The 25,326-nt window shown below is 43.1% G+C and overlaps 1 protein-coding gene across 4 annotated transcripts in view; it reads left to right on the forward strand.

The window, feature by feature from the left end:
- LOC306935277 (protein TANC1-like) overlaps nucleotides 1–25,326 on the forward strand; it is a gene marked incomplete at its 3' end in the record, with an annotated part of 154,030 nt that overhangs the window by 118,928 nt on the left and 9,776 nt on the right. For all 4 annotated transcript variants that reach the window (XM_079518248.1, XM_079518247.1, XM_079518246.1 and 1 more), the window contains 9 exons: nucleotides 3,570–3,736; nucleotides 6,803–7,081; nucleotides 7,405–7,733; nucleotides 11,613–11,721; nucleotides 12,036–12,158; nucleotides 13,549–13,785; nucleotides 14,422–14,607; nucleotides 17,092–17,170; nucleotides 24,429–24,562. In XM_079518248.1, coding sequence (XP_079374374.1) covers nucleotides 3,570–3,736; nucleotides 6,803–7,081; nucleotides 7,405–7,733; nucleotides 11,613–11,721; nucleotides 12,036–12,158; nucleotides 13,549–13,785; nucleotides 14,422–14,607; nucleotides 17,092–17,170; nucleotides 24,429–24,562 — 1,643 coding nt within the window. The remainder of the gene's footprint in view (nucleotides 1–3,569; nucleotides 3,737–6,802; nucleotides 7,082–7,404; nucleotides 7,734–11,612; nucleotides 11,722–12,035; nucleotides 12,159–13,548; nucleotides 13,786–14,421; nucleotides 14,608–17,091; nucleotides 17,171–24,428; nucleotides 24,563–25,326) is intronic.

Raw genomic sequence — 25,326 nt, forward strand, 5'->3', positions numbered from 1 at the left:
GATGGCGGCGGAAACCATGCAGGGCACCAACCAGCACATCAGGAGCAATTCGGGGTTCAGTCAGTGTCTTGCTCAAGGACACTTCGACACTAACTCTACCCCTGAGCCACCGCCGCCCCACAGCATATAGAATGCTTGCTCCGTAACAGGGGTCCCCCTGTCTCTCTTAGGTCTTTAGTAAACAGAAAAAATCCACTCTTTTTTTCCCCATCGGTCTCTCTCCTTATTGGATGAAATTGGTATCCTGACCTGAAAATGTATTTCTGATTACTAAAGAGCCGGAGAGACTTGTTACACCGGTTACGGATGAAACTATAGCAATCAGAATTGCTATAAATAAATCACCTTTAAATTCACAGATCACGTCATTGTGGCTTTTCTTCGAGCAGTGACATGCTACGTATATACAGTACAGGAAAACGTGGAATGTTCTTTAGTGTAGCCGAGTTTTATTTTGCTATATTTCTTAATTTTATTTTTTATTTTGTGATTTCCTCACAGGCCTTTTGTAAACTGTGGCAGTTACTTAGCAGGTACTTGTTGAAGTGTCAATACTAACAAGAAGCCCTGAGTCTTTGTTTACCGTTGAAGGCTGCATACATTTACAGTCACCCTACAAGTCATTTAGTGAGGCATTATTAGAGTTCCAATCAGTGTTGTTTTTGGCAGCAAATTTTTAGTTTAGTCAAAGTCTTTAGAATAAAACTTCATTTAGTTTTAGTCATATTTTAGTCACCTGGAATGTTTTAGTGTTAGTCTAGTTCTAGTCTAAATATCATAACATTTTAGTCGACTAAATCTACAGTTAATTTAGTCGACTAAATGTATTTTGTCAGGCCTTGATGCCGCCGTAATGGCTGATTTTACACGCGCTGAAAATAGCCGATCTACAAGCTGATCTTGTAGATCACAAAGTGGTGGAAAGTAACTAAGTACATTTACTCAAGTACTGTACTTAAGTAACAGTTTGATGTATTTGTACTTTACTGGAGTATTTCCAATTTACAATACTTTTTTTTTTTTTTTACTCCACTACATCTCAGATCCAAATATTGTACTTTTTCCACTACATTTATTTGAAAACTTTAGTTACTATTTACTTTGTAGATTCTGATTATTCTTACAAAACATACCCTGGCCTACAACATTAACCACTTCATACATTTCGGCCACTTGAAAATAGTCGATCTACAAGCTCACAATTTGTCGCATCGCGACGCATTTTGAGCTTGTAGATCTGCTATTTTCAAAAGATTTTATGAAAACTTGTGAAATGGAACATTCTGCATACTTTGAGTACTTTTACTTTTGGTACTTTAAGTACATTTTGATGCCAATACTACCAATACATTTTGAATTCCGGGCTTTTACTTGTAATGGAGTACTTCTACATTGCAGTATTGATACTTTTACTTAAGTAATACATTTGAGTACTTTTTCCACCGCTGGGAATACAAAACCTCAAGCCACAGCTTGGCTGCGGTCACGGTGCCAAGGTAATTGCTTTGTGTTGAGGCGAGCAGTGTGGATTATTTTCTTTTTGTACTGATTTTAATTGACAGTGCACATGAAAATGGAATGCGTTTGCTGCAGCTATGGAGTTAGTTTCTCTCCAAGCTGAGCCAGGAGGGAACATGTAATTCAGGCAGCTGGAGTGAACATCCCCTCTAGAAAAGATGCATACAAGATGAGGCAACCTCACAGTAAAAAGTCCTGTCAATTTCTCCATTTGTAAAGTCGGTGGTAAGCAGCCGAACACATCTCTCTGTTTTGGTGGTCACCTACCTTATCACCTAAACTGGAGTAATAGACCTTTATGGTTGCATTTTCACACTCTGTGTTAAAGCAAAGTATAGTACTGTACTTATTTATTGCAAGTTCACTGGGTTGTTCCCATTTACATCATTCACAAGAGTGACTAGTAGAGTGATCCTAGTATAGGGTAGGTGTGCATGGTCGACTGCTTGTCATGACCCACTAGGATGAAACATGATGGGTCCACATCCTCACCTCGCTCCCTCCACTGCATGTGTCATGGGTGAAAATATTTTAAATGTGTAGAGAAATAGAGAAAATACCAGATCCATTATGCACACAACATGTGTCGCGAGCTTGTAGTTTTCTCCATATGACACCATTGTACAACTGGCAAGATAGAGCTTAAGTGGTTAACATTTTCCTTCTCTGCAGAGCAAATCTTGAATGTGACATTCCAGCAGGCGGTTGAGTTGTGTGTTGAAGCCGAGTGCTAGATCCGCCATAGAAAAGGCCCCTGCTGTAGTGTGCACACTGTTTGCCCGTACTGTAGACTCTACCGTCCGCTCCTCTACAGTGTAGAAGAGCGCCTAGTTTGCCTAGTTTACTAGTCGACTAGTCAACTAGTTGTTTAACTAGGCCTACAAAAACTAGTCAACTAGTACCAACAAGGTCGACTAGTGGATTTACTAGTCGACTAGTGGATTTACTAGTCGACTAGTTGACTAAAGCCCTAGTAGCCTAAGTATAATATGGAAACAAAAAATAAAACAATTCCTCTGTGGACATTTAACTAGTCTCTGTGCTTCGTAGTCTGTCATTACTGTAGGTGTGTGTGTGTGTGTGTGTGTGTGTGTGTGTGTGTGTGTGTGTGTGTGTGTGTGTGTGTGTGTGTGTGTGTGTGTGTGTGTGTGTGTGTGTGTGTGTGTGTGTGTGTGTGTGTGTGTGTGTGTGTGTGTGTGTGTGTGTGTGTGTGTGTGTGTGTGTGTGTGTGTGTGTGTGCGCGCGCGTTATTATTATTTGTTTTATGATGAGATACGGTGAGACACTGACTGTAATGGACACCTTATTAGTTTTTTCTTCTGTTGCTCTGTATTGCTGATGCTTCTTATTTTTCTTTTTTCCTTGTATTGCTGTACACAACTAGCCTGACACTCAGTCTGAATTTACATTTAGTTTCACTTCATTATTCAGACTGAAAGCCCTTCCCACGGCAGCAGTTTCTGGAATGGGCGTTGTCATTGGTTCATACAGTACCAACCAATCAGAATAGTAGGACGAAGGACGTTGTTGTCAATAGTTGTGGCTATGGCTAACCCGGTTGCTAACCAAACAAACACAGTCAACGAGCACCACTAGCATGTAAACAAAAGCGATGAAATATGTCGGATGATGTTTATAAAACCTGTCGTTTCTGTAAAGAAACTATTCATCATCGGTCGATTTAATAGCCAGATTGATACGGTCGCGAGTTACCGCAGTGGGGGCAGCCATGTTTGTTGTTTGACACTGTTGAGTGATGGGGCTGATAGCCAATCAGCTGCTGCAGATTTTCCATCGATACTGACACCACCATAAGCCGAGTCCACAGACCTGAATTGCCAGGACATATTCTTTTTTAATGGTAGCGATTCAGGGCTGGTAGCCAGGCTAGTACACAACAGTACTCTTTATTTTCCTTACTCTTAGTCTTTACATAATTATAACTCTGTAACTAACTGCTATAACCTTAACCCCAACTGCTTGTCCATGGGCTCTGGGCGACTGAATTTCCCCTGTGGGATAATAACGGTATCTATCTTATCTGTGTCCAGAGAGGAAAATCCCAGAAGATGACCACATCATCTTGATAGACGGGTTGAACGAAGCCGAGTTCCACAAGCCAGACTACGGCGACACCATCGCCTCCTTCATCACCAAGATCATTGCCAAGTTCCCCTCCTGGCTCAAGCTGGTGGTCACTGTACGAGTCAACTTGCTGGTAAGTTCCCCTCCTGTCTAAATTGATTATTATTATAGTTGTCACAGAATATTTATCTCCACTACGATCACACCCCCGGCCGTTAATAATAATCAATGAGCATTTTGCTGTGTTAAAAAAAACGGTTCTGTTATGTTTCGTAGAAAATGTAATGGTGGTGGACGAGGAAGTGGAACGATTGAGGAAGGGAGATATGTTGGCAAAATTTTTTAAGGGCTTATGTTGTTATGGAGTTGATGTTGATTTCGTCGACTAAAACTATGACGAAAAATGGTCATTGACTACCTTTTTACACTGAGGAAGACTAAATAAAAACAAAATAGAAACTAAGCTATGATGACTAAAACTAAGACTAAATATTCTGACAATTTCGTCAATTAAAAACTAGGCTAAAATGTCAGGGAGGGACTAGTGGAGAAGAGATCCAGTAGAACTAAAAGACAAGTAATGTTATGCTTGGTTGCATGCTGAAAATAGCAGATCTACAAGCTCACAACACGTCGCAGTGCGACGCGTTGTGAGTTTATAGATTGGCTAATTCCAGCAAGTGTGAAATCAGCCATTACGATGCCATCAAGGCCCGCCAAAATACATTTTAGTCGACTAAATCACACTAAAACATTCCAGATGACTAAAATGTGACTAAAACTAAATGAAAATTATTGAAAAGACTATATCTATCTAAATCAATCTAAATTTGCAGTCAAAAACAACACTATAATGGACTATCGGGCATCTGCTCAATGAGATTAGATTGACTCAACAAAAATGTGACACTGCGGTTCCCAGACAGTGCCAAGTGAATGAATCTCGCTAACAAACCTCCAGTGGAATCTGGCATGGATCTTTGATGTTCCCCCCTCATTGACTGACACCAGGCTGGGCAGATTCTGACACATGTAAAAGATGAAACCGCTTCATGTGGCATGCATGTGTGTTCCTGTCACAATTTGGCCCTCTGCAGTGTATTCCCTCAACAAAGTGTGCGTTCTGAGAACAATCGGAAATATACTGTACGGTAGTAGCGTCGTCAAGCGGGTAAAACGAGACGGCTGAGTAACACCAGTTCTAACCAGTCAAAGGAGACGGGAGGATGGGACTATACGTTGAGTCCACATGGAGGACATGAGGACTGAGAATGTGTCAGCTTGGCTGACAGACAGCCAGAGATGTACAGTTGGAGGCCATCGATATTGTCCTTTTCTTTTTGCTGAGGTTTGCGTGATCTGCGCAAAAGGACAGTTAACCCATTTTGGGCGGGAACCCCTTTTGGTGTTTTAAACATTATGTTATAATTTAGCTATTGAAAAATAGCAGATCTACAAGCTCATAGCGCGCCACCAAGTGGCGCGCTATGAGCTTGTAGGTCTGCTATTTTTGAAAAATCGTGAAAATATTTATTTCAGAAAACTGGAGGATTTAGAAGGATTTTTTTTTAAATTTTGAGGTCATGCCTAAATGGGTCAAATGATAAGGGACAATATCGGTATTAATGCCCATTCAGAAGCCAGGCCTGGTGCACTGCCCATCAGTATGCACAGGACGAGCCAGCCTACTCTCCACCATAGATGGAGCAACAGCTCCATTTGTTTATCCCCGCGACCGCAAGAGAGAATTTAAATTCTTTGTGGCAAGGTTCCGTGGATAAGATGATTCATCACAGTGGTTATATTATCCACATTTCACATTCAGGTTTTTTATAACTAGTTTAATTAATCCTCTCATATTATTTGGGCCATGTCTGTCATGTAGAAAATAGTTTTCTTTTGATCGTTTTCACCTGTCTGTAGAGTGTAACGCCCTGCCATGGTAAAGGGATGTCATAGGGCTACGTTGGAGAGCAACTGGCCTCAAAAGTAGTTAACCACGTGAACCCTAGGGGATTCTGGGAATGTCATAATAACCGAACATACCGAACAACGTATGTTGTGAGCTTGCACTGTAGAGGAGCTATTTTTGACAAAGGGATTTGGTGTAGCGGGAAAGAAAGTATAGGGCCAAGTACAGACCCCTGGAGGACCCCGTTCAACCAAATACAGTGTATAACGTATATACTGTATGTCACAATGTCAGTCATGTACGTGGTGGTGGAAGCAGGGCAGCAACTTTGCAATACACCAGGTGGTTTTTTTTTTTAACATTCCTCAATTCATAACCATATACTGCCCCAGCAAGCCCGGCAGGCGAGGTGATTTGGTGTTGATTCACAAATCCTGCAGAGATACGTATATGATCCCTAAGAGGTGGAAGGCTCCATCATATTGGATGTTGCACCTGTATCCTAAGGTGTTATTGACACCGTGGGCCATCTCGTAGATTATACCATGTGTGCCTGCGTGTGCACGTGTCTTCGCACGCGCGTCTCACCCCAGCCGTCCCTTTTTCACGATGACGAGGAGGAGAAGGTGTTATCTCACCGTGGCAATGTTTCTCTATAGCCCCAGACAGGCCAGGAATTGGAGGATTATGGCACATTGATTTTCCTGAACCCTAGGATGGAGATTGAAGCGTGGGGCTTCAGGGTTCATGCTGCTGCCTGCCCACTGCACGAGTCCCCATTAATCCCCATAAATCCTGGCGGCCAAACGGTACATTTTGATGCCAATACTTTTGTACTTTTACTCAAGTAAATCTTGAATTCCGGACATGAAGTATTTCTATATTGCAATATTGATACTTTTACTTAAGTGAAGAATGTGAGTACTTTTTTCCACCACTGCACATGGTGTCTGCAGTGGTTGGATAACTCTCTGACGCAGTAGATGCTGGTGACCGCCCTTCACCAGATAACAATGGGACACACACTAGGAAGGCCTCACGAGTGCTGACTTTTACTTTGAGAATCCAATTTTGTACTGTGTGTGGTCAGACGAGATACGATTTTAGATGGTCATACGGGCGTTTAAAGACACGAAGACCATTAGCCTTTGACGAGCCTCGCGTATATTTTTGCTTTGAGGAGAAGATTAAGCACGGTGTTTGCTCCTCGAATTTAATTTCGGTTTATTACTGTCCTAATCTCATGACCTTGTTTTTTTGTTTATTTATTTATTTTTCCTCCTGCAGGAGATCACCAGCCTCTTGCCTTTCTGTAAGATCTCCCTGGACGACTTTGTGGACAACAAGGAGATCGACGACGATCTCAACGCGTACATCCAGTACAGGATCAACGGCGGCAAGGAGATACTGAACAACATCAGCCTCAACGGGAAGGCGGACCCCGTGGTGGTGGGCAAGCTGAGCAGCCACCTGATCTCCCGCAGCCAGGGCTCCTACCTGTACCTCAAGCTCACCTTGGACCTGTTTGAGAGAGGCCACCTGGTCATCAAGAGCGCCGGCTACAAGGTACAGTGTTTATTTTGAGGACTAAAACTATGACTTTAGATATTGACAAGTTCGTCAAAGAATAAAAACAAGACTAAATATGAACTCATTGAACGCCGGGGACTTAATTAACGTGTTTTTCATGAAATCCCATGGCACCACGAATGCCTTTTACGCTGAACTCACTGTTTTGCCCTCCCAAAGATGACGGCCCGCACACAATGCTGGGGCCGCTGATCTTTATAGCCGTTTTCCTCTGAATTACGGCTCTTATTGACTTTCACTCATAAACGTTCAGTCATGAGATCTTATTTTGCTTTATTCCACGACCACTTACTACACAGGTGGTGCCCGTGTCGTTGGCCGAGCTCTACCAGCTGCAGTGCAACATGAAGTTCGCGAGCCACGCGGCGTTCGAGCGCTCGCTGCCCGTGCTCAACGTGGCGCTGGCCTCGCTGCACCCCATGACGGACGAGCAGCTGCACACGGCGGTCAACGCGGGCTGCGTGCGCGGCACGCTGCCGTGGGAGGACTTCACGCAGCGCATGGAGCTGCTCTCCTGCTTCCTGGTGCGACGGCGGGACAAGACGCGCATGTTCTGCCACCCCTCCTTCCGGGAGTGGCTGGTGTGGCGCGCCGATGGAGAGAGCACCGACTTCCTCTGCGACCCCAGGTACAGATTTCCCATTTGCACGATTTTTTTAACGCATTTTTTTCACCCAGTGTCAATTGTCTTAAGTGTAATCATGGGCGCTACACTCCCTCTGCCAACCTGGGGAGAGCACCGGACTGACCTCATGCTTCTATCAATGCATGAGGAGTCCAAGCCGCTTCTTATCACCTGCCAGGGGAAAGTTTCCAACGCACGTTATTCCAACCAGTTCCTTTCCCCTTCATCAAGCGCCCCGGCTGACCAGGAGTTTTAGAGACCGGGGTTACTGCATGTTTTTTGTGAGGGTACCTTACCCTAGGGGACATGGGGAGAACATGCAAACTCCACACAGAAAGGCCCTTTCGCCAACTCCACCTAGGGCATGGGCACTGATGACACAGAGGAGAGAACACGCCCGCAGCGCCCACAGATTTCCCATTGTCACCTTGCAGCGCTGCAGGCGATAACATTGTGTGATTCCTTTTTCTCGTTCGAGTTTACGGCATTACGTCTTTTTCCACATACAGACCCTTCAGCAGTGTACACAATGTCACAGGACAGATTAACAGCTGCAGTGTCCATAAAACAAAAGCACTGACAAAATATGGTACTGTACATAAGACAAAAAAGGCATTGTAAGAGTGATTGGTTGTAGGTCCAGCAATAATTCCGAGGGTATGTAGTTAATCACAGGCACACATAATCCCCCATGGAAAAATGTATTACAAATGTTGGCTTAAAGGAAAGCGTTGCTGATTTTCAACCTAAATCTCATTGTTTGTGATGAGAGCAGATCAATAAAATGGTGTGGCAAAAAATACCCTTTAGAATGAAAATCAGCAAAGCTTTCCTTAAACAATAATTACCGGTATGTAAAAGATATAAGTTAACCTAAAGAATCCTTAAAAGTCTATAATCATGTGCGATTGGTGTCTTTCTAAAGTTGATGTAACTGATTTTAATGTTGTTCATCTGTTGGAGAGTTGGTTGAGTGCAGGGTTGATGTTGTAATCACAACATTGTTATAGAAAATGGAGGCTGTGACGTGTAGTCCTGCTGTTTCAAACTCAGCATGAGTGGAAAAGAACAAGAAGGGTTGCCACAGGAAGCTTAGAAAAAAGAACGAGGCATCGTATACCACTTAGATGTTGATGATTCACCTTGTTGGGCTGAAGATCTTGTGTTGTCGAGTAATAGGATGACTCACTTCTGCCACAATTTCAATCAGCAACAGCAACAGGTTTTAATTTGACCTCCCGGTTAGCATATGAACGGTTCTATCGCTAGATCACGGCGACCCTGGCTCGAAAATGGCCAATTATCACTTCTGGTTCACGCGGCCCGATTCCGGATCTTATTCTCTGCCTTTTTTGTGCATTCTATTTTGGCCCCAGATCGCCGTCTAAAGGCTAAATTATTGCTAATGGGAGGGAATGTTAACTGAAAGAAATGTCAGGCAGACCCAGCCAGGCTCTGATAGAACAATGGCAGCCACACACAGATGATCCTGAGCATCCATTCTTGTGTGCTGGGTATTTGCTTTTCGTAACTAAATCACTTATCTATTCTAATCTTCTGGTTTGTTACCAGTGCTGAACTCATAGCCTTTGCTGCAAGCTGCATGGCTGAAGTTATGTTCCTATCAAGTCTTCCTTTGGTTCTAAGCTCTGGTTATTTGTCAGCAGCTCAAGGAGTGTCATTGTACATCCTGCTAACAAAGTCTTCTCAGGTTTTTGTTTTGTTGGTATTGCTTTGCAGTGAAATGAACAGCTGTTAATAGTCATACAATTAGTTTAATGTCAAATGTAATAATGGGAGTATGAATTGACTGAGAACAATTGGGTTACACTTGTTTCAACTTATCCACCCCCCCCACATGGAAATATAAATTGCATAAACCGGTAAGCTATATAGAGACATACATAGACAACTATTTATCCACATGCATGTATATGAACCTGAATATGGCATATATATGCAGCATAGGCTATATTCTGCATATACTGTACTTGCATAATATGTTAATATATTTTAAATAAAACCATAGCACCACCATTAGCCTTTTCATGTCGCGCACCCCCTAGAAGGCTCCCGCACACCACAAGGGTTTACACCACACCACAGTTTGGGAACCACTGGGTTACACTGTATAGGCCTAGGTCCTTAGTCGTAGCAGTGGGTTCCCTTTTCTTTTTTTCAATTCTTTCTTCTTTTTTTTTCCAAGTAGCAAACTCACTCCACTGTTTTGAATAATTCAAGCACTGCACCCACATGAAATTTGAACAAGTACTGTAATTTGCTTTGCTTTCCACATGAGCTTCCATGAGTTTGCGCTGCAGGGCCAGCTTGTTTTCCTCCACACGCTGCTGGACAGGCTAATGTAGTTTAGCAGCTTAAATAGTGATTCTGTTAGCGACTGTCGTCATGCACACTCTGGATGACATCACTACAGATTGCATCTGTCCTCCCTGCTGTGTCCTAGTCTCACCTGAGTCACCTCTCTCTGAATGGCCCTGACTCATCTCAATCTTATGGCCATTCGCATCATTAGGTAGCAAGTTGCTACTAGCAACGGCTAAGAGTTGAGGCCGAAGTGGAAAACATTGCCACGTTGCCTTGTGGTGTTCCCGTACACGCACGCAGGCACGCACGCACGCACGCGCGCACGCACGCGCACACACACACACACACAAACAAATAAATACACACATTATGTGTTTAAGCACTAATAGAGAATAATTATTATAATAATAATGAATGGCGTTCTGTGTTAATTAACCACGTAAACACTGTGCTTTTTAACTGGTGTTCCCCAGGGGTCTATACTTGGTCTCCAGCCTTTTTCCTCTCAACATCAACACTATTTCGCTCAACGCCAAGCTCACAACGTGCCGCAACATTCGTTCTGAGTTTGTAATTGTCTCCACCAGGCCGAAGGCATGGGGAGAGAGTATGTTTTGCACTCCGTCCGTGTGTGTGTGTGTCCGTCCGTGTGTTTGTCCGTCCGTCCGTCCTTCCGTCCGTCTGTTACCAGCTAATCTCCAAACTTTGCACACACACTCCCTGGATGCCAACGATGAACCTCTGCCCCGCATTTTCCAGAACGGCCTGTTATAGCGCCACCAGGAGGCCGACTTTTGTAAAACACATCTTTTGATATTACTCCTCCAGATTCTGTCCAAAAATCTCACAAATCGTTACACAGTATCTCTATGGTCATGTGCTCAAGTCGGATCTGTCCGATATTTCATATTCCATCCTAATTGGCTATAATTGGCTTTCACAGTTTGCAAGATTGCCCCGTTTTGAACAAAAGCCTCAAATCATGAACGCAGCATGCAATTTACGTGAAATCTTTCACACATTTTCTTACTAGGCTGAGGAATATATCCCACCCTTTTCACATTGGCCTGTTATAGCGCCACCAACAGGTTGATTTTTGCAAAACAAATTTTTGGAACAAAATGCCTCAAGTCATCCAATTGCCATCAAAGGCAAACATGTTTATATTACTCCTAAACATTTTGCCAAACATCTCACACAGTCCTATCCTCCTGGTGGAGACCTGTGCCCAGAAGGGCACTTTTTCTAGTTTGGCAATTATTTTGCCTGATGTTAGCCTATTATCGTTGAATGTTCGTACATTACCATGTCAAGAATAGGGATGCTGGGTTAACGCTCTGGAAGTCATAGAGTAGCTGGTAAGATTATAATTTGCAGCCTTTAAAAGACTAGACCAGTGCTTGGCCTACTACGGGAACCAATCGATACAAGTCAGGAACGATGCAAGTGGGGAATTTAAAAGGTCTAATGGCATGATCAATTGTGGGTAGGAGGAATAGTCTCTAGATTTGGGAACAATAACCTGAGTAACCTTTTGTGTTGTTGTTTCCTGAGCAGAAGTGGACATGCCCTCATGGCTTTCATGCTGTCCCGCCAAGAGGGGAAGCTGAACCGCCAACAGACCATGGAGCTGGGCCACCACATCCTGAAGGCACACATCTTCAAGGTACTGTACAACTAGCCAGAGAGGTGGAACACTGTACTTAAGTACAGTTTTCCGGTTTTCAGGTGTTTACACTTTACTGGAGTATTTCACATTTATTTTTTTAAGATAATAAAAAGAGTTAAATTGACATTCAGGATTCTGCATTTCATGTACAGTATGTGCATAAATATGCTTGGGTGCATTGCGTTAACTGTGTGTGTGTGTGTGTGTGTGTGTGTGTGTGTGTGTGTGTGTGTGTGTGTGTGTGTGTGTGTGTGTGTGTGTGTGTGTGTGTGTGTGTGCGCGTGCGCGTGCGTGCGTGTTATCATTTGTAGGGCCTGAGTAAGAGAACAGGTGTGTCGTCCAGCGTGCTCCAGGCGCTGTGGATCAGCTGCAGTGCTGACGGCCTCTCGGCAGCGCTAGCATCACTGAGGAACCTGTACACGCCAAACGTCAAGGTGAAGCCCAGCAATGTTTTTACTGTTTACGACATTGTCGCTTGCCAAAAAGGAGCTGACCTACGAGCTGAACAACACGTAAAGCGGCGCGTTGTGAGCCTGTACACTGGCTATTTTCACTAGTTCGGGTCCCGGGCAAACGTCTAATCTCTCTCGACCTGAAAGGTTTGGGAACCACTGTCTGGAGCTTGTAAAGCTAATGCCGCTGATGGTTGTGGGCTGATGGTTGTTGGCGCTGATGGTTGTGGGCTGTGTGTTACGATAAGTATTATTATGTGTGTTGCTGGAAGCACTCAAGGTATAGCGTGCAATCCTGGGATTGATGAACGCCGCCACTGAGTCAGAGCCACATGGAGATACTCACTGGTTTCAAATGGATGCATCTTGCTCTGTTGCCATTAGCTCCATGATCCATGGATCATCCCTGGTGCTCTCTACAGGGAGGATGAGGCTATTTCAGACTATCGGTAATTTAATAAACAAATGTGACGTTAATGGTAGAGCCTGCAATTTGTTATTCCTTTTTTTTATGTTTAATTTTGCTGGCCACATGTGTACCTCCCCACTTTGTTGCAGAGGGGAGAAAATCATTGGCCTTTTCCAGGAAAAAGCCATTAGTATGTCGTAATGATGTATTCTGGCTTTAAGCGAAACGATGATATATTTTTCTTTGTCATTAACATTAGTATTACAGTGGGGCTCCATCAGCTGCTGCCCACCCCCACTCTGTGAGTTATGTTGGAGGCATGGAGCATCACTCACAGAGCGGCCTTATTTTGTCCTCCTCGGGGAACACAAGGGAACAATATTGTTAATTTATGCCATCCCAGTTCCACTACATACAGTACAGCCAGTTCCATTTGCTGTTTCTAATGCTCAATTGAATCCACAGCTCTGCTTGATCAAGCAAGCCAATGTACAGGCTCATTCGTTTCCCAGTCAATAATACATGGAATACAGTATTTACTGTATTCCACGTCACAATGTCAATGTCACACCTTACTGTGTGTGAGCTTTGAAGAGATTTCAAGACCAGTATGAAATAATGCATCACACTTTACAAAGCTATTAGAGAGAAATAGCTGGTGTAGCCAGACGGCTGGTGTAGCCGTCTGGGCTGCTAATCCGGCCTGACGGCGTGTCGCAGGTTCGAGTCCCGAATCCCGATCCCGACAACCTTTGCTGCATATCACCCCCCGATCTCTCTCCCCATTTCCTATCTACTGTATCAATAAAGGTTTTTTTGTATATATTTACTGATATAATTGGCATATCAGTAATGGATCTGCACTTGAATCTGCATCAAAAATATGAAAAGAAGAAAAAAAAACAACATCTGGTTGTTTGGCCATGTGTCTGTGTTGTCATCGCTTGTCGTTCTGACAACCAGGTGAGCCGTCTGCTGATGCTGGGTGGAGCGAACGTGAACTATCGCACGGAGGTGCTGAACAACGGGCCGGTGCTGTGCGTCCAGTCCCACCTGGGCCACCAGGAGATGGCCGCCCTGCTGCTGGAGTTTGGAGCCAGCGTGGACGTGCTGTCCGAGAACGGCATGAGCCCTCTGTGTTTCTCGGCCGCGGCCGGCCACCTGGGCCTAGTGAACCTGCTGTGCAAGAGGGGAGCCAAGGTGAGACACATATACCTACACACTTCACCCGCTCTAGTGATTTTTAAGGCTCAAGGTTCCTCAGGCTCAGACAGAGTTGGGCAAGACAGCTTTTTCTGTCAATGGCCCAACCGCCCAAATTCCTTAAAACTGAGCTCCCTGCCATCCTTCGGTCAGTTCAAAGGAATGCTCCAGAACATTTTTCACCGTGATTGCTCCTGCTTCAATTGATTTATTTTACTGGTTGTTCTGCATTTAAGTTCCTTTGTAATTGTATCCTGATTTATGTTGTGTTGATGTATTGTTTTGACTGTATTTATGTTCCGATTCCCAAATGGCCTCTCTACCCACTCAGTTATGAGTCTATGGATGCCCCAAATCATGATTTACTTTAACTCTGAGAGTGTACAAATGTAACCAAAGCAACCCTTACTGGTCCCTTTTGGTTACATTTGTATACTCTCTCAGAGTTACAAATGGATAGATTACAGTAACAGAGGGTTTTTTTCTCTGTGGGTAATTAAGCAAATTACAAACACTTTCCCATAATTCACTATTTGTACTAACCTATTCAACCTGATTTGGATGACAGCGGTTGTGGAGTGGGTCCTACCGTTACCGTGAAGTAAAGCCATATCATACTGTATATTTGGCCAGATTGACCACGTGGACAAGAGTGGCCAGTGTGCGCTGGTCCACGCCGCCCTCCGAGGCCACCCAGAGATCATGGAGTACTTGTTGGAGCTGGAATGGAGCTCCGAGGGCGAGCAGCAGGACTGCAGTCTGAAGAACAAGGCCCTTCAACAGGCGCTGATAGCAGCCTCCAGCATGGGACACACACAGGTCAGTGATAGCAGCCTCCAGCATGGGACACACACAGGTCAGTGATAGCAGCCTCCAGAATGGGACACACACAGGTCAGTGATAGCAGCCTCCAGCATGGGACACACACAGGTCAGTGATAGCAGCCTCCAGAATGGGACACACACAGGTCAGTGATAGCAGCCTCCAGCATGGGACACACACAGGTCAGTGATAGCAGCCTCCAGTGTGGGACACACACAGGTCAGTGATAGCAGCCTCCAGTGTGGGACACACACAGGTCAGTGATAGCAGCCTCCAGAATGGGACACACACAGGTCAGTGATAGCAGCCTCCAGAATGGGACACACACAGGTCAGTGATAGCAGCCTCCAATGTGGGACACACACAGGTCAGAGATAGCAGCCTCCAGAATGGGACACACACAGGTCAGTGATAGCAGCCTCCAATGTGGGACACACACAGGTCAGAGATAGCAGCCTCCAGAATGGGACACACACAGGTCAGTGATAGCAGCCTCCAGCATGGGACACACACAGGTCAGAGTGACACGACGTAAAGACTCGTTTCGTTTCCCATGTGCCTTTTTGTGTCTTGCATGGTGATACATGCAGTGGTGGAAAAAGTACTGACATGTTTTACTTAAGTAAAAGTATCAATACTACAATGTAGAACTACTCTGTTGCAAGTAAAAGTCCAGAATTTAAAATGCACATGAGGCAAAGTACAAAAGTATTGGCATCAAAATGTACTTAAAAGTACCAAAAGTAGAAAGTACTCACTATACCAATATCTCAAGTTTTCAAATATATACAAATCTTTTGAAATACAACAAGTATCTGTGAGCTTGTAGATCTGCTATCTTGCAGAGCAAGCCGGCTCCACTGTGGTGGAGGACTGGGGAGGCTGCAGGGTCTTTTTTTGACGCTCGGAGGACTGGGGCTGCCTTGAGGCTTTTTACACACTTTATTTTTTTTTAACTAGTAACTAAAGCTGTCAAATAAATGTAGTGGAGTAAAAGTACAATATTTGGATCTGAGATATAGTGGAGTAGAAGTAAAAGTATTCGATTTTGAAAATATCGAAAGTACAAATACCTCAAAACTGTACTTAAAGGACCACTTCACCACTTTTAAACGTATCTTATATTGGTCCTCACTAACTAACTAACTGATAAAATGCCACAATTCTTTCTACTCAGTCTGTGTCTCATAGGAGGGCTGTGGACAGTTCATAAACCTGTGCACCCACTGCACCAGTGACATCATCATTAGGCAGATTTTTTTCAAACAACATTAAAGAATATACAGTATACAGTAGAATATATTTAGATTTTTATTATCGTGAGAACGATGGCTTCCATTATCGCATTGCAACTTTTCAGGAATAGAAAGCCTGCAGTTTCCCAACGATTATGTCACTGGACGGGTTTCTGAACTGCCTACAGCCCTCCTATGAGACACAGACCGAGTAGAAAAGAATTGTGGTATTTTATCATGAACATTAGTGAGGACCGATAATATGAAGGTAGGTTGAAAAGTGGTGAAGTGGTCCTTTAAGAACAGTACTTACGTAGGTAAATGTACTTAGTTTCCACCACGGGATATATACACGCTTGTTCTTGTACATATTTGTCGGGTACAAAAAACAAACTTTCTGTCGGCCCGTGCAAGCATGCATGTCCAATAATCACGTTAACCCATTTTGGTGTTATCATTATGTTATGCTTTAGCTATTGAAAAATAGCAGATCTACAAGCTCATAGCGCGCCACCGAGTGGCGCGCTACGAGCTTGTAGGTCTGCTATTTTTGAAAAATCAAAGAACCACTGACATAGAAACATAGCTTTTTCAGAAAACCAATTATATGGCACGTGCCTTTCTTCACAGCGGCAGTGCATCTCTCCTCTGTGCTTTCATAACAAACATGTTGCTCAAAGAAATTCAAAGAAGAGCTTGTTTTCACAGTTATGTCACATACCATGACATGCCCATTGGAAAAAGCATGGGGAAAAGAGATCGATTTTAACGTTGCACCCTCCAGGCACCCAAGCAGTATAACTACTGGACTTATTCAGACGTCCTCATTAGCTGGGGTTTGGGATCCCCAAGCCCTTGTCCTCCTATGCACTGCAGGATAATAGAACTGAGCTGAGCCATCGACCTACATTCTGTGGCCAGTGTAAACGAGAGACCCTCCAAACGCTGGAGTATTAATCAGAGTTGGCCTCGGCTCACAACGACGCACCAGAGTCTAGGAATGAGCACTTCTGCAGTCTTTTGTGATTAATGTATCATCTGCTAGAGAAGCATAATTTGCCTGGGCAGCTCCGTATCGATCAGCTCTGTATCGGCTGCCCCCCCCCCCACCACACACACACACACACACACACACACACACACACACATAATATTAGTTTTATGTTATATAATCCGCTCAGTGCTATATTTTATTATATCTCATGCTGAAATCCTGCGCCATTAATCAAAGTTTCTTGTTTGGCAGGTTGTGAGTGGCCTGCTGACGTTGAATAATGAACACACGGTGCAAATTGATGGCCATGATACTCTGTGGGGAGAGACAGGTATGTGTTCATCCATCTTTTGTATTATCACCCGCTGCTTCATCTTGCTGGACCCTATGCCACTGTAATTTGGTGCTGCCAGAGAGAGCAGCGTCTATCTTTGTCCTTCACTTTAATGTGCTCTCTGTGATGTAGAGTACTGGTGCACATTCATTATGAATATGTAGACATTTTTTATTGGTACTACCAATTCGCCCTACACTCTTCTTTCCTGCTAAAAGCATGCCTTTAATGCCCTTTATAGAGCACCGAAGTCTGACGTCAATATCGGTAGACGGGTTCATGTACTTTCTATTTGCATTTGCAAATCATCCCGGCCGTTTCACTCATATTGATATGAAGAATCAACTGACTGAGAGAAAACGCTAATGTTACTGAATTAGTTACATTTTCGCTAGAAACGGACTGTATCAAATATGAGGGACTGACTGTCATAAACGATACAGAGACACCTCCCTGACAATATCGCTGAGGCAGTTTGTTTATTTTTGGACCACAATGCTTATATGAGACGATTTTAAAGTTTCCCACTCTATATACTGCATATACAGCTCCATCTCAATGAATTAGAATATTGTGTAAAAGTTCATTTTCTTACGTAATATAATTCAAAAAGTGAAACTTTCAGATATTCTCAATTCATTGTGCATACATTTAAGTATTTAAAACCTTTTTCTGTTTTTATCTTATCTTTTATCTTTAGCTCATGAAAATCAACAAATCCCATCTCAACAAATTAGAAATGTCGACCTATTTCATCAATGGGGCGTGGCATGGAGGTGATCAGCCTGTGGCACTGTTTAGGTGTTATGGAAGCCCAGGTTTACTTTGATAACAACCATCAATTAATTTGTATTGTTCTTATGTCTCACACCTTCCTCTTGATAATACAACCTAGATTCTCTGTGAGGGTCAGGCCAGTTGGCTGGTCAGTTAAGCACAGTAATACCATGGTCAGCACACCAATTGTGGCCAAATGACTGAGGGACTGCCATTGGATTTTTTTTAATTTTCGTTTTTTCATATGAAGGCAGGGAATCATAGCTTCAAATTGACATGGTTGTTCAGATTGACCCACCAGTTTTGGAGATATGGCATATAGACCAATGTCTTGCTGAAAACAGTGAGTTGAGAAAACAGGCTTGAAACTTTTGGCTCTGTGGGCAGGTGCCAAGTGCTGCCTGAAAAGGAAGATCAGCATCAACATAAAGCTTGTCAATGTACGGAGGCACACGGTGCTGTATAATATCGTTGTGTTGAGACTGGACTTGACAAAACACAGTGATGATTTTGGCCATGTTATCTGCTGGTGTTGGTCCACTGACACTGACAGTGAAAACTTAACAATGGTTTCAACACAGCCATCTTTTTAGAGTACTTGAGTATGTTGACAAGCTTCATGGATATGCTAATTTTCCTTTCCAGCTCGATTTGGCACCTGCCCACAGTGCCAAAACTACTAGTATACTGACCATGGTATTACTGTGCTTAACTGACCAGCCAACTGGCCTGACCTGAACCCCACAGAGAATCTAGGTTGTATTGTCAAGAGGAAGGTGTGAGACATAAGACCTAAACAGTGCCACAGGCTGATCACCTCCATGCCACGCCCCATTGATGAAATAATTTGTTCAAAAGTAGCCCAGACCAAGTATTTACTGCATACCTTAATATACTTTTCAGATGGTCGACATTTCTCTTTTAAAAAAAATATATTTGGTGGTCTCGTAAAATATTCTAATTTGTTGAGATAGGATTTTTTGATTTTCATGAGCTGTATGCCATAATCATCAAGATTAAAACAAAAAAAAATGTTTTAAATACTTCACTTTATGCAAAATGAACTTTTACACAATATTCTAATTCATTGAGATGGAGCTGTATGGACCGATTCCGTAACGGGTCTCATGGTCGCAGCCTATGTATTTCCTGTAGGCTGAGACGACACATCTGCGGTTTCCCCGCACCAAGCTTCTGAATGTAGTAGAAGCTTGGTGCGGGGAAACCGCAGATGTGTCGTCTCCGCCTACAGGAAATACGTACAGTAGGCTGCAACCATGAGACCCGTTACGGAATCGGTCCATATTGTAGAGGCAAAACACCAACGGAATTGATTTTTCCAAGAGGACTTTGGATGCGGAGTAAGTTTGGCGAGCCGTCGTCTAGCCCGTCTGATAAAAGCAGAGTGATGACAGAAAAGTGCGAGACAGGGAGAGCTTGCCAATTGGGAGCAGTTGGAGGAGTCGTTTGCCGTTTGAGATTGATTGTGGAAATGGTGCAGAGAGCCAAGTGGAGCAGCAGCAGGCAATATAAAGCGTAAAAGCATGAGCAAGCTGTCATCCCTTCCTTTGACTCACACGGCTGGTTATATGAATGCTGAAAGAGAGACCAAGGTCTGTGGCCAGTATAGAGGGTATGCGTGTGATCATCATACCAGGAAGTTATGCAGGAATGTGTAATGTGTGGAAAAAAACTACTTTCTGGCCTTGACAGCCCATACATCCAAACAGAAAAGTCCTATTTAATTGCATGAAATGACTTTAAACAACATTAAATTCACTTTGTCACTCACTTTGCCACTCGATCTGCCATTCACTGTATCACATACCCTCTATTGAGCTTGAATGCACAACAATCAAGTTTGAGGATCTACAAGATCACAACGCAGCGTGAAGCGACGCATTGTGAGCTTGTAGATCTGCTATTTTCACTAGTTTGCGTCCCGGGCAAACATCTAATTTCTCTTTTGGACCACGGGCTAAAAAGTTTGGAAACCACTGCTCTACCTGCACTGTGAAAGTACAATAGGTGAATAGGAATGACTTTGTTCCCCAATCCAAAACGTTTGTACTTATGTCACTGAAAATGATTTGCCATGGTCATTTGTCCAAAGTTGCATGCCATAGCATAGCGGCAAACGTGATTTGCGCCATAGCTCTCAGCGCACGGCCCCTCAGACATAACCATTATGATGAATAATAGCAGCAGTGCTCTCGTATGTCCTCAAAGTCATACGAGCCACCTGTAGTCCAATATTTACCTCCCAGTTCAATTTACCTAGTGGATGTGAAATCACAGCCATGTCCCCCCTTGGCATCCATTATAAACTAATGAAATGGCAGGTCACAGGTGGCAGTAGGGAGGCACTGGGCTGCAACACCACTGACCTGAAACAAACACCCTCTCCCCATGAGTACATATTCAAATCTGATTCCACCCAGCACTAATTGAGAACAAGCTCAGCAGAGGTCATCTCTATTGGAGGAAGCGGCCATAATTATGATAGATGATGTTGTGCATGGAATCATCTTTGAAGCTATACTCTACTTCTCTGATGTGAAGAACAAAACTGATAGACACAAATGCTTGTCGAGGTATCCCCTTGAAAACTGGAGCAATCACTGGAGATCCAAAATAATTCCCTCCGTTAACAGCCTGTCTCTGAGAAATATCACTTTGTAATTAAAATTCTGTGGAAAACAACATCCCTATGCAAATTGCCCCCTTGTGTTGTGTGTTTGAACAGTAGCAGATTGGACTTCACATCTGTGCGGTCGGTCTCTCAGCTTATAAAATCCCTCTTAGAATTCAAGCGACGCTCCTCTTGGGTGAATAAAGGCAATTTGACTCTGTATGATACAGTGGGCTATGTTTTCCTAGGCAGTAGGCATCTGTGAAGGAATACGAGAACAGGATTTAAGGGAAAGATGAATAGATTGTAATCCTTTTGATATAGAAATATTAACACATTCCACGCGTTAGGGACAAGATACCGTGACTGCCGGGATTTAATTACATTTGGAGCATACGCCTAAGTATTTGCGCCTTTGACCCATGAAAATCCATTTGAAAACAGTCCCATGATTTGTTATTGTCCCTATCCCCTCGTTCACTTTGCATTGGACTCAGTTTCCCAGAAGCCCTTGCAAGCCGGCGGTTGGTTGATTTCCGGTTACGTCATCATAACGCGTCCGCCTCGTCTCAATGTCCACTACATTCATAATAACCATGTAACAACAGCGAATTAAACAAATAGCAGCTTTAGCGTATTATGCGTGGAAAGACAATGGAATAATTCAAAGTGTTCACAGTATCTCACAAGGTGCAGGACAGAATGAGTTGGCTTTTTGCCGTTTATGTGTGCCTAAGACTGTTTTGTTTTGCCAGTAGAATAAGCTTTGTACATTATAAGGTGAAATATTATCATAATCAGACATTACAAATATAGTGATCAACTGAAGGTACATTAGTTGTCAGACGTTTACATACAGTAGTGTAAGTATACAATAGCATACACTTCTTATCGCCATGACAAATATAGTAGCCACAGGGTGTATATTGTTTTTGTCTACTGTAATCAATTTAAATGATAAAATCTCCTTCCCTTTGGTAGGCTTAAAGGTTTAATGAATGCAGCGTTTAGTGTTCTGTTTGGTTCTCTTCCATTATTTACAGTGTGGTGGTTGCTTGCAGTGCTCTGGCATCAATCATTCATGCCAGTGTGCTATTCTGTGGCAGGGAGGGTTTTGCACACTAACTTAACACAACGCGTTTCTGAACACACAACAAGAACACACTAACTGTGCTCTGACACCGAGGCCAGCAGCGTTCTGCCCCAGTGGCAGGATGCATTGCTGCTGAGAGAAGCAGAGGGGAGTTCTTTACATGCATGTGAGCATGTCCTCTTCATGTTTTCAGTGGTGGAAAGTTACTGAGTACATTTACTTACATTTTGAGGTATTTGTACTTGAGTACAGTATGTCAACTTTTCAGTACTTTTACTTCTACTCCACTACATTTCAGAGGCAAATTTAGATTAGATTTAGATTATTAGTAACAAAACATACATTAACCACTTCAGCCCTATATACATTTCGGCAATTTGAAAAAAGCCGATCTACAAACTCACAATCTGAGCTTGTAGATCAGCTATTTTTGAAAGATGTTTCTACATTTGAAAACTTGAGTACTTTCTAATTTTGGTACTTTAATTACATTGTGATACGAATACTTTAAATTTACTTTTACTCAAGTAAATTTTGAGTTCCAAACTTTTACTTGTAACAGAGTGTTTATATATTGCAGTATTGATGCTTTTACTTAAGTAAAACATTTGAGTACTTTTTCCACCACTGCTTAAATGTTTAGCTGGTACATCTTGTTCATCACAGAGCCTCACAGAGTCCCCTCCTCTTCAAGACAGCGTCAGTCAGTTTCAAGCTGTGTTGGTGGGCTTGGGATGTCGACAAGGCCTGACATATCGCTTACAGAAGAAACCAATCTGTCCTTCCCGTGTAGAGAGGCAGCGGAAGGGATAGAGCGATGGCAAGACACTGTAGTGTAAAGATAAATATTGAACAGATTAGACCGACAAATCAAATGATAGCTCTCTGAGCAGGCCAGGTGCACTAAACGGGTAAGACGTGAACGGAAATGGGCCCCGTATAGAGCTTTCAAGTACGAAGGGGGATTTTGACCTCAACCCACAAATCACTTCTCAATCACAGGACCTGTCGATTAGTTTGTCCCACGTAACACCAGACAGTCCCAGCTGCTACTGTTCCCCAGAGCAAGATATGGGCCTTATTTATGGCCCTGCTGTTTAATTATTGGTCCCCTATTCTTACGTGTGGGGGGGGATAGTCACATTTTGGCAGAGCAGATGGAGGGCGGGGCTGTTTGGCTACGATGGCTCTCTTCCATCCAGATGGATGATGTCAGTCAGCCACAGAGGCTTGATGCCTTAAATCTCTGGAATTAGAGAGCGGAGTGAAGCTTGTTTTCACTGTGGATATCTCACTCTTCTTGGACACCGGGCATTCATCCTAAGACGGCTCCATCTGCTGCCATTGCTGATAACTTGTGAGCATTGAGCACATTAGAACAGCAATTTTCAGCCAATTCATTTTTGTAATTCAGAATTTTGTTAAACCGTATTGATTCGGGTTCATCGTCTCGCTGAAGCAAAAGCATGTAATTGGTGTTCAGCCGTGGTCTAGCTTTGTTTTCTATTATCTGTCTGGTATTATATGCAGCTGAATGCATAAAATGACTTTGAGTCTTTGAGTACAATGCACTGCTGAAGCTGTCTGACTTGAGGCAGGATGTTAAGGAGTTTAATAAGTGTTACATAATCGTCTAGTATTAAACTAATTTAGCACAAAGCATTAAACTGCATTTCTCCACTTTTGTACAGCATTTGCTTTTAAAGACAAGGTATAGGAACTGTAAGCGGATGTCAGCAGGTCATGAGGGTGTCAGTGTGGTCTGACGTCTTGTGCACTTCCAGACTATTGTGTTGACAATGATGAGGCCTATTCTTAGATCCCTCACCCCTGTATTGTATCCAGTGTTCCTTTCTTTTTTTCCCCCTTTTTAATCGTTGTACCATACATCCCTTCTCCCCAGCTATACTTGTGTACACTGTAAAAATCCTCAGTGTGGATTTTAAAGTGTACAGGTGTTTTTTCGTGATAATGGGTGACGTTCTAACCCTAGTTCACAACTAACTAAAGTCCTTACATTCTTCTCTTCCTTTCTTGTACCATTTAATAGAAGTTGTAGGCACTCCACTCCACGTGATGCCCAAACACACACGCACTTTTTAGACTTAGATAGCATTTGAAACAGACTTATAGCATGTCATGTAGACAGCACAATAATTGCATTGTATGTAGTCATAGCACATCATAGTACATATGTATAGCATAGTATAGTATATATGTATATTTAATATGTATAGTGTCATTATATAGATATGTTCTAGTTACGTTCTTAGCTTACGCATGTTTCTTGATAAATGCATTTTATATATGTGATGTATTCCCATACTTTTGTTCTTGCCTAATGTAAATCGCTCTGGATTAAGAGCGTCTGCTAAATGCCTAAATTGTAAATTGTAAATTGTAACACACTTAGCTGTTCAAAAGTCACTGTTAACTCTCTTGGGGCTTATTGCTTTTATAAAATGGTTGCCAAATATGGCAACGTTATAATAATAGCCATATGACAATTAAAACAGTCTTTAATAACAATATCACAAACTCGGCAGAAAAGTATGCAATATCTGCATTTGCAGCAAAACCTTGCAGATACACAGGACAAGAATTAACTAAAACGAGCGCTCCTCTCCCCCTTCCATCCGATTAGAAACAAAATTCCTAACGGCAATGCATTCATGTAAGGTGAATATTGTAAACACACCATTGCTGCAGTGATATCCCGATACATGCTGACGACTTTGTGTTCCCTTCCACAGCCTTGACAGCGGCAGCAGGCCGGGGAAAGATGGAGGTGTGTAGCTTCTTGCTGGAGCAGGGGGCTGTGGTACAGCAGGTCAACCGCCGAGGGGTGTCCCCTCTGTTCTGTGCTGTGAGACAGGGACACTGGCAGGTGAGACATGCTGAATGACTGTTCTGGCTTACACACCGTGTTTCTCTGTCAAAACTAGCACCATCTACAGCAGAGTCCTGCGACGGGTACACCGTTTGACGGGTGAAAAATATACTTTTGTAAGTTTACGGGGACGGGTGGTACTGAACTAAATGTAGGCGGGTAACACTTTATTGTAAAAATCTGAGCGTACTGTTTCCACCCAAATAATGTTATGGCACAGTGTGTAACTTAACACAGCGCACCGGTGCTTGTGCGCACACCCCCTCTTCTCTTCACCTGTGGTGTTGGATGAAATAAAGTCGAGCGGTGATACGGTAACAGGGCAACCAGTTCATTATTTGATGGGCGTGGCGGGTCTGGTTTGTATTTTTGAGGGGGCGCTAGTCCCTCCTATGTTCAGCTTTGAGGGTTTGTGTAAACACAAACATTGTCCTAACACAAACATTGAATGTCATTGACAATGAATGGGCAGTTTTGAGTGTTTGTCCTAACACAAACATTGAATGTCATTGACAATGAATGGGCAGTTTTGAGTGTTTGTCCTAACACAAACATTGAATGTCATTGACAATGAATGGGCAGTTTTGAGTGTTTGTCCTAACACAAACATTGAATGCCATTGACAATGAATGGGCAGTTTTGAGTGTTTGTCCTAACACAAACATTGAATGCCATTGACAATGAATGGGCAGTTTTGAGTGTTTGTCCTAACACAAACATTGAATGCCATTGACAATGAATCGCCAGTTTTTGCCAGTTTT

The sequence above is a fragment of the Electrona antarctica genome, assembly GCF_951216825.1.
Source record: "Electrona antarctica genome assembly, chromosome: 13".
NCBI classification, from domain to species: Eukaryota; Metazoa; Chordata; class Actinopteri; order Myctophiformes; family Myctophidae; genus Electrona; species Electrona antarctica.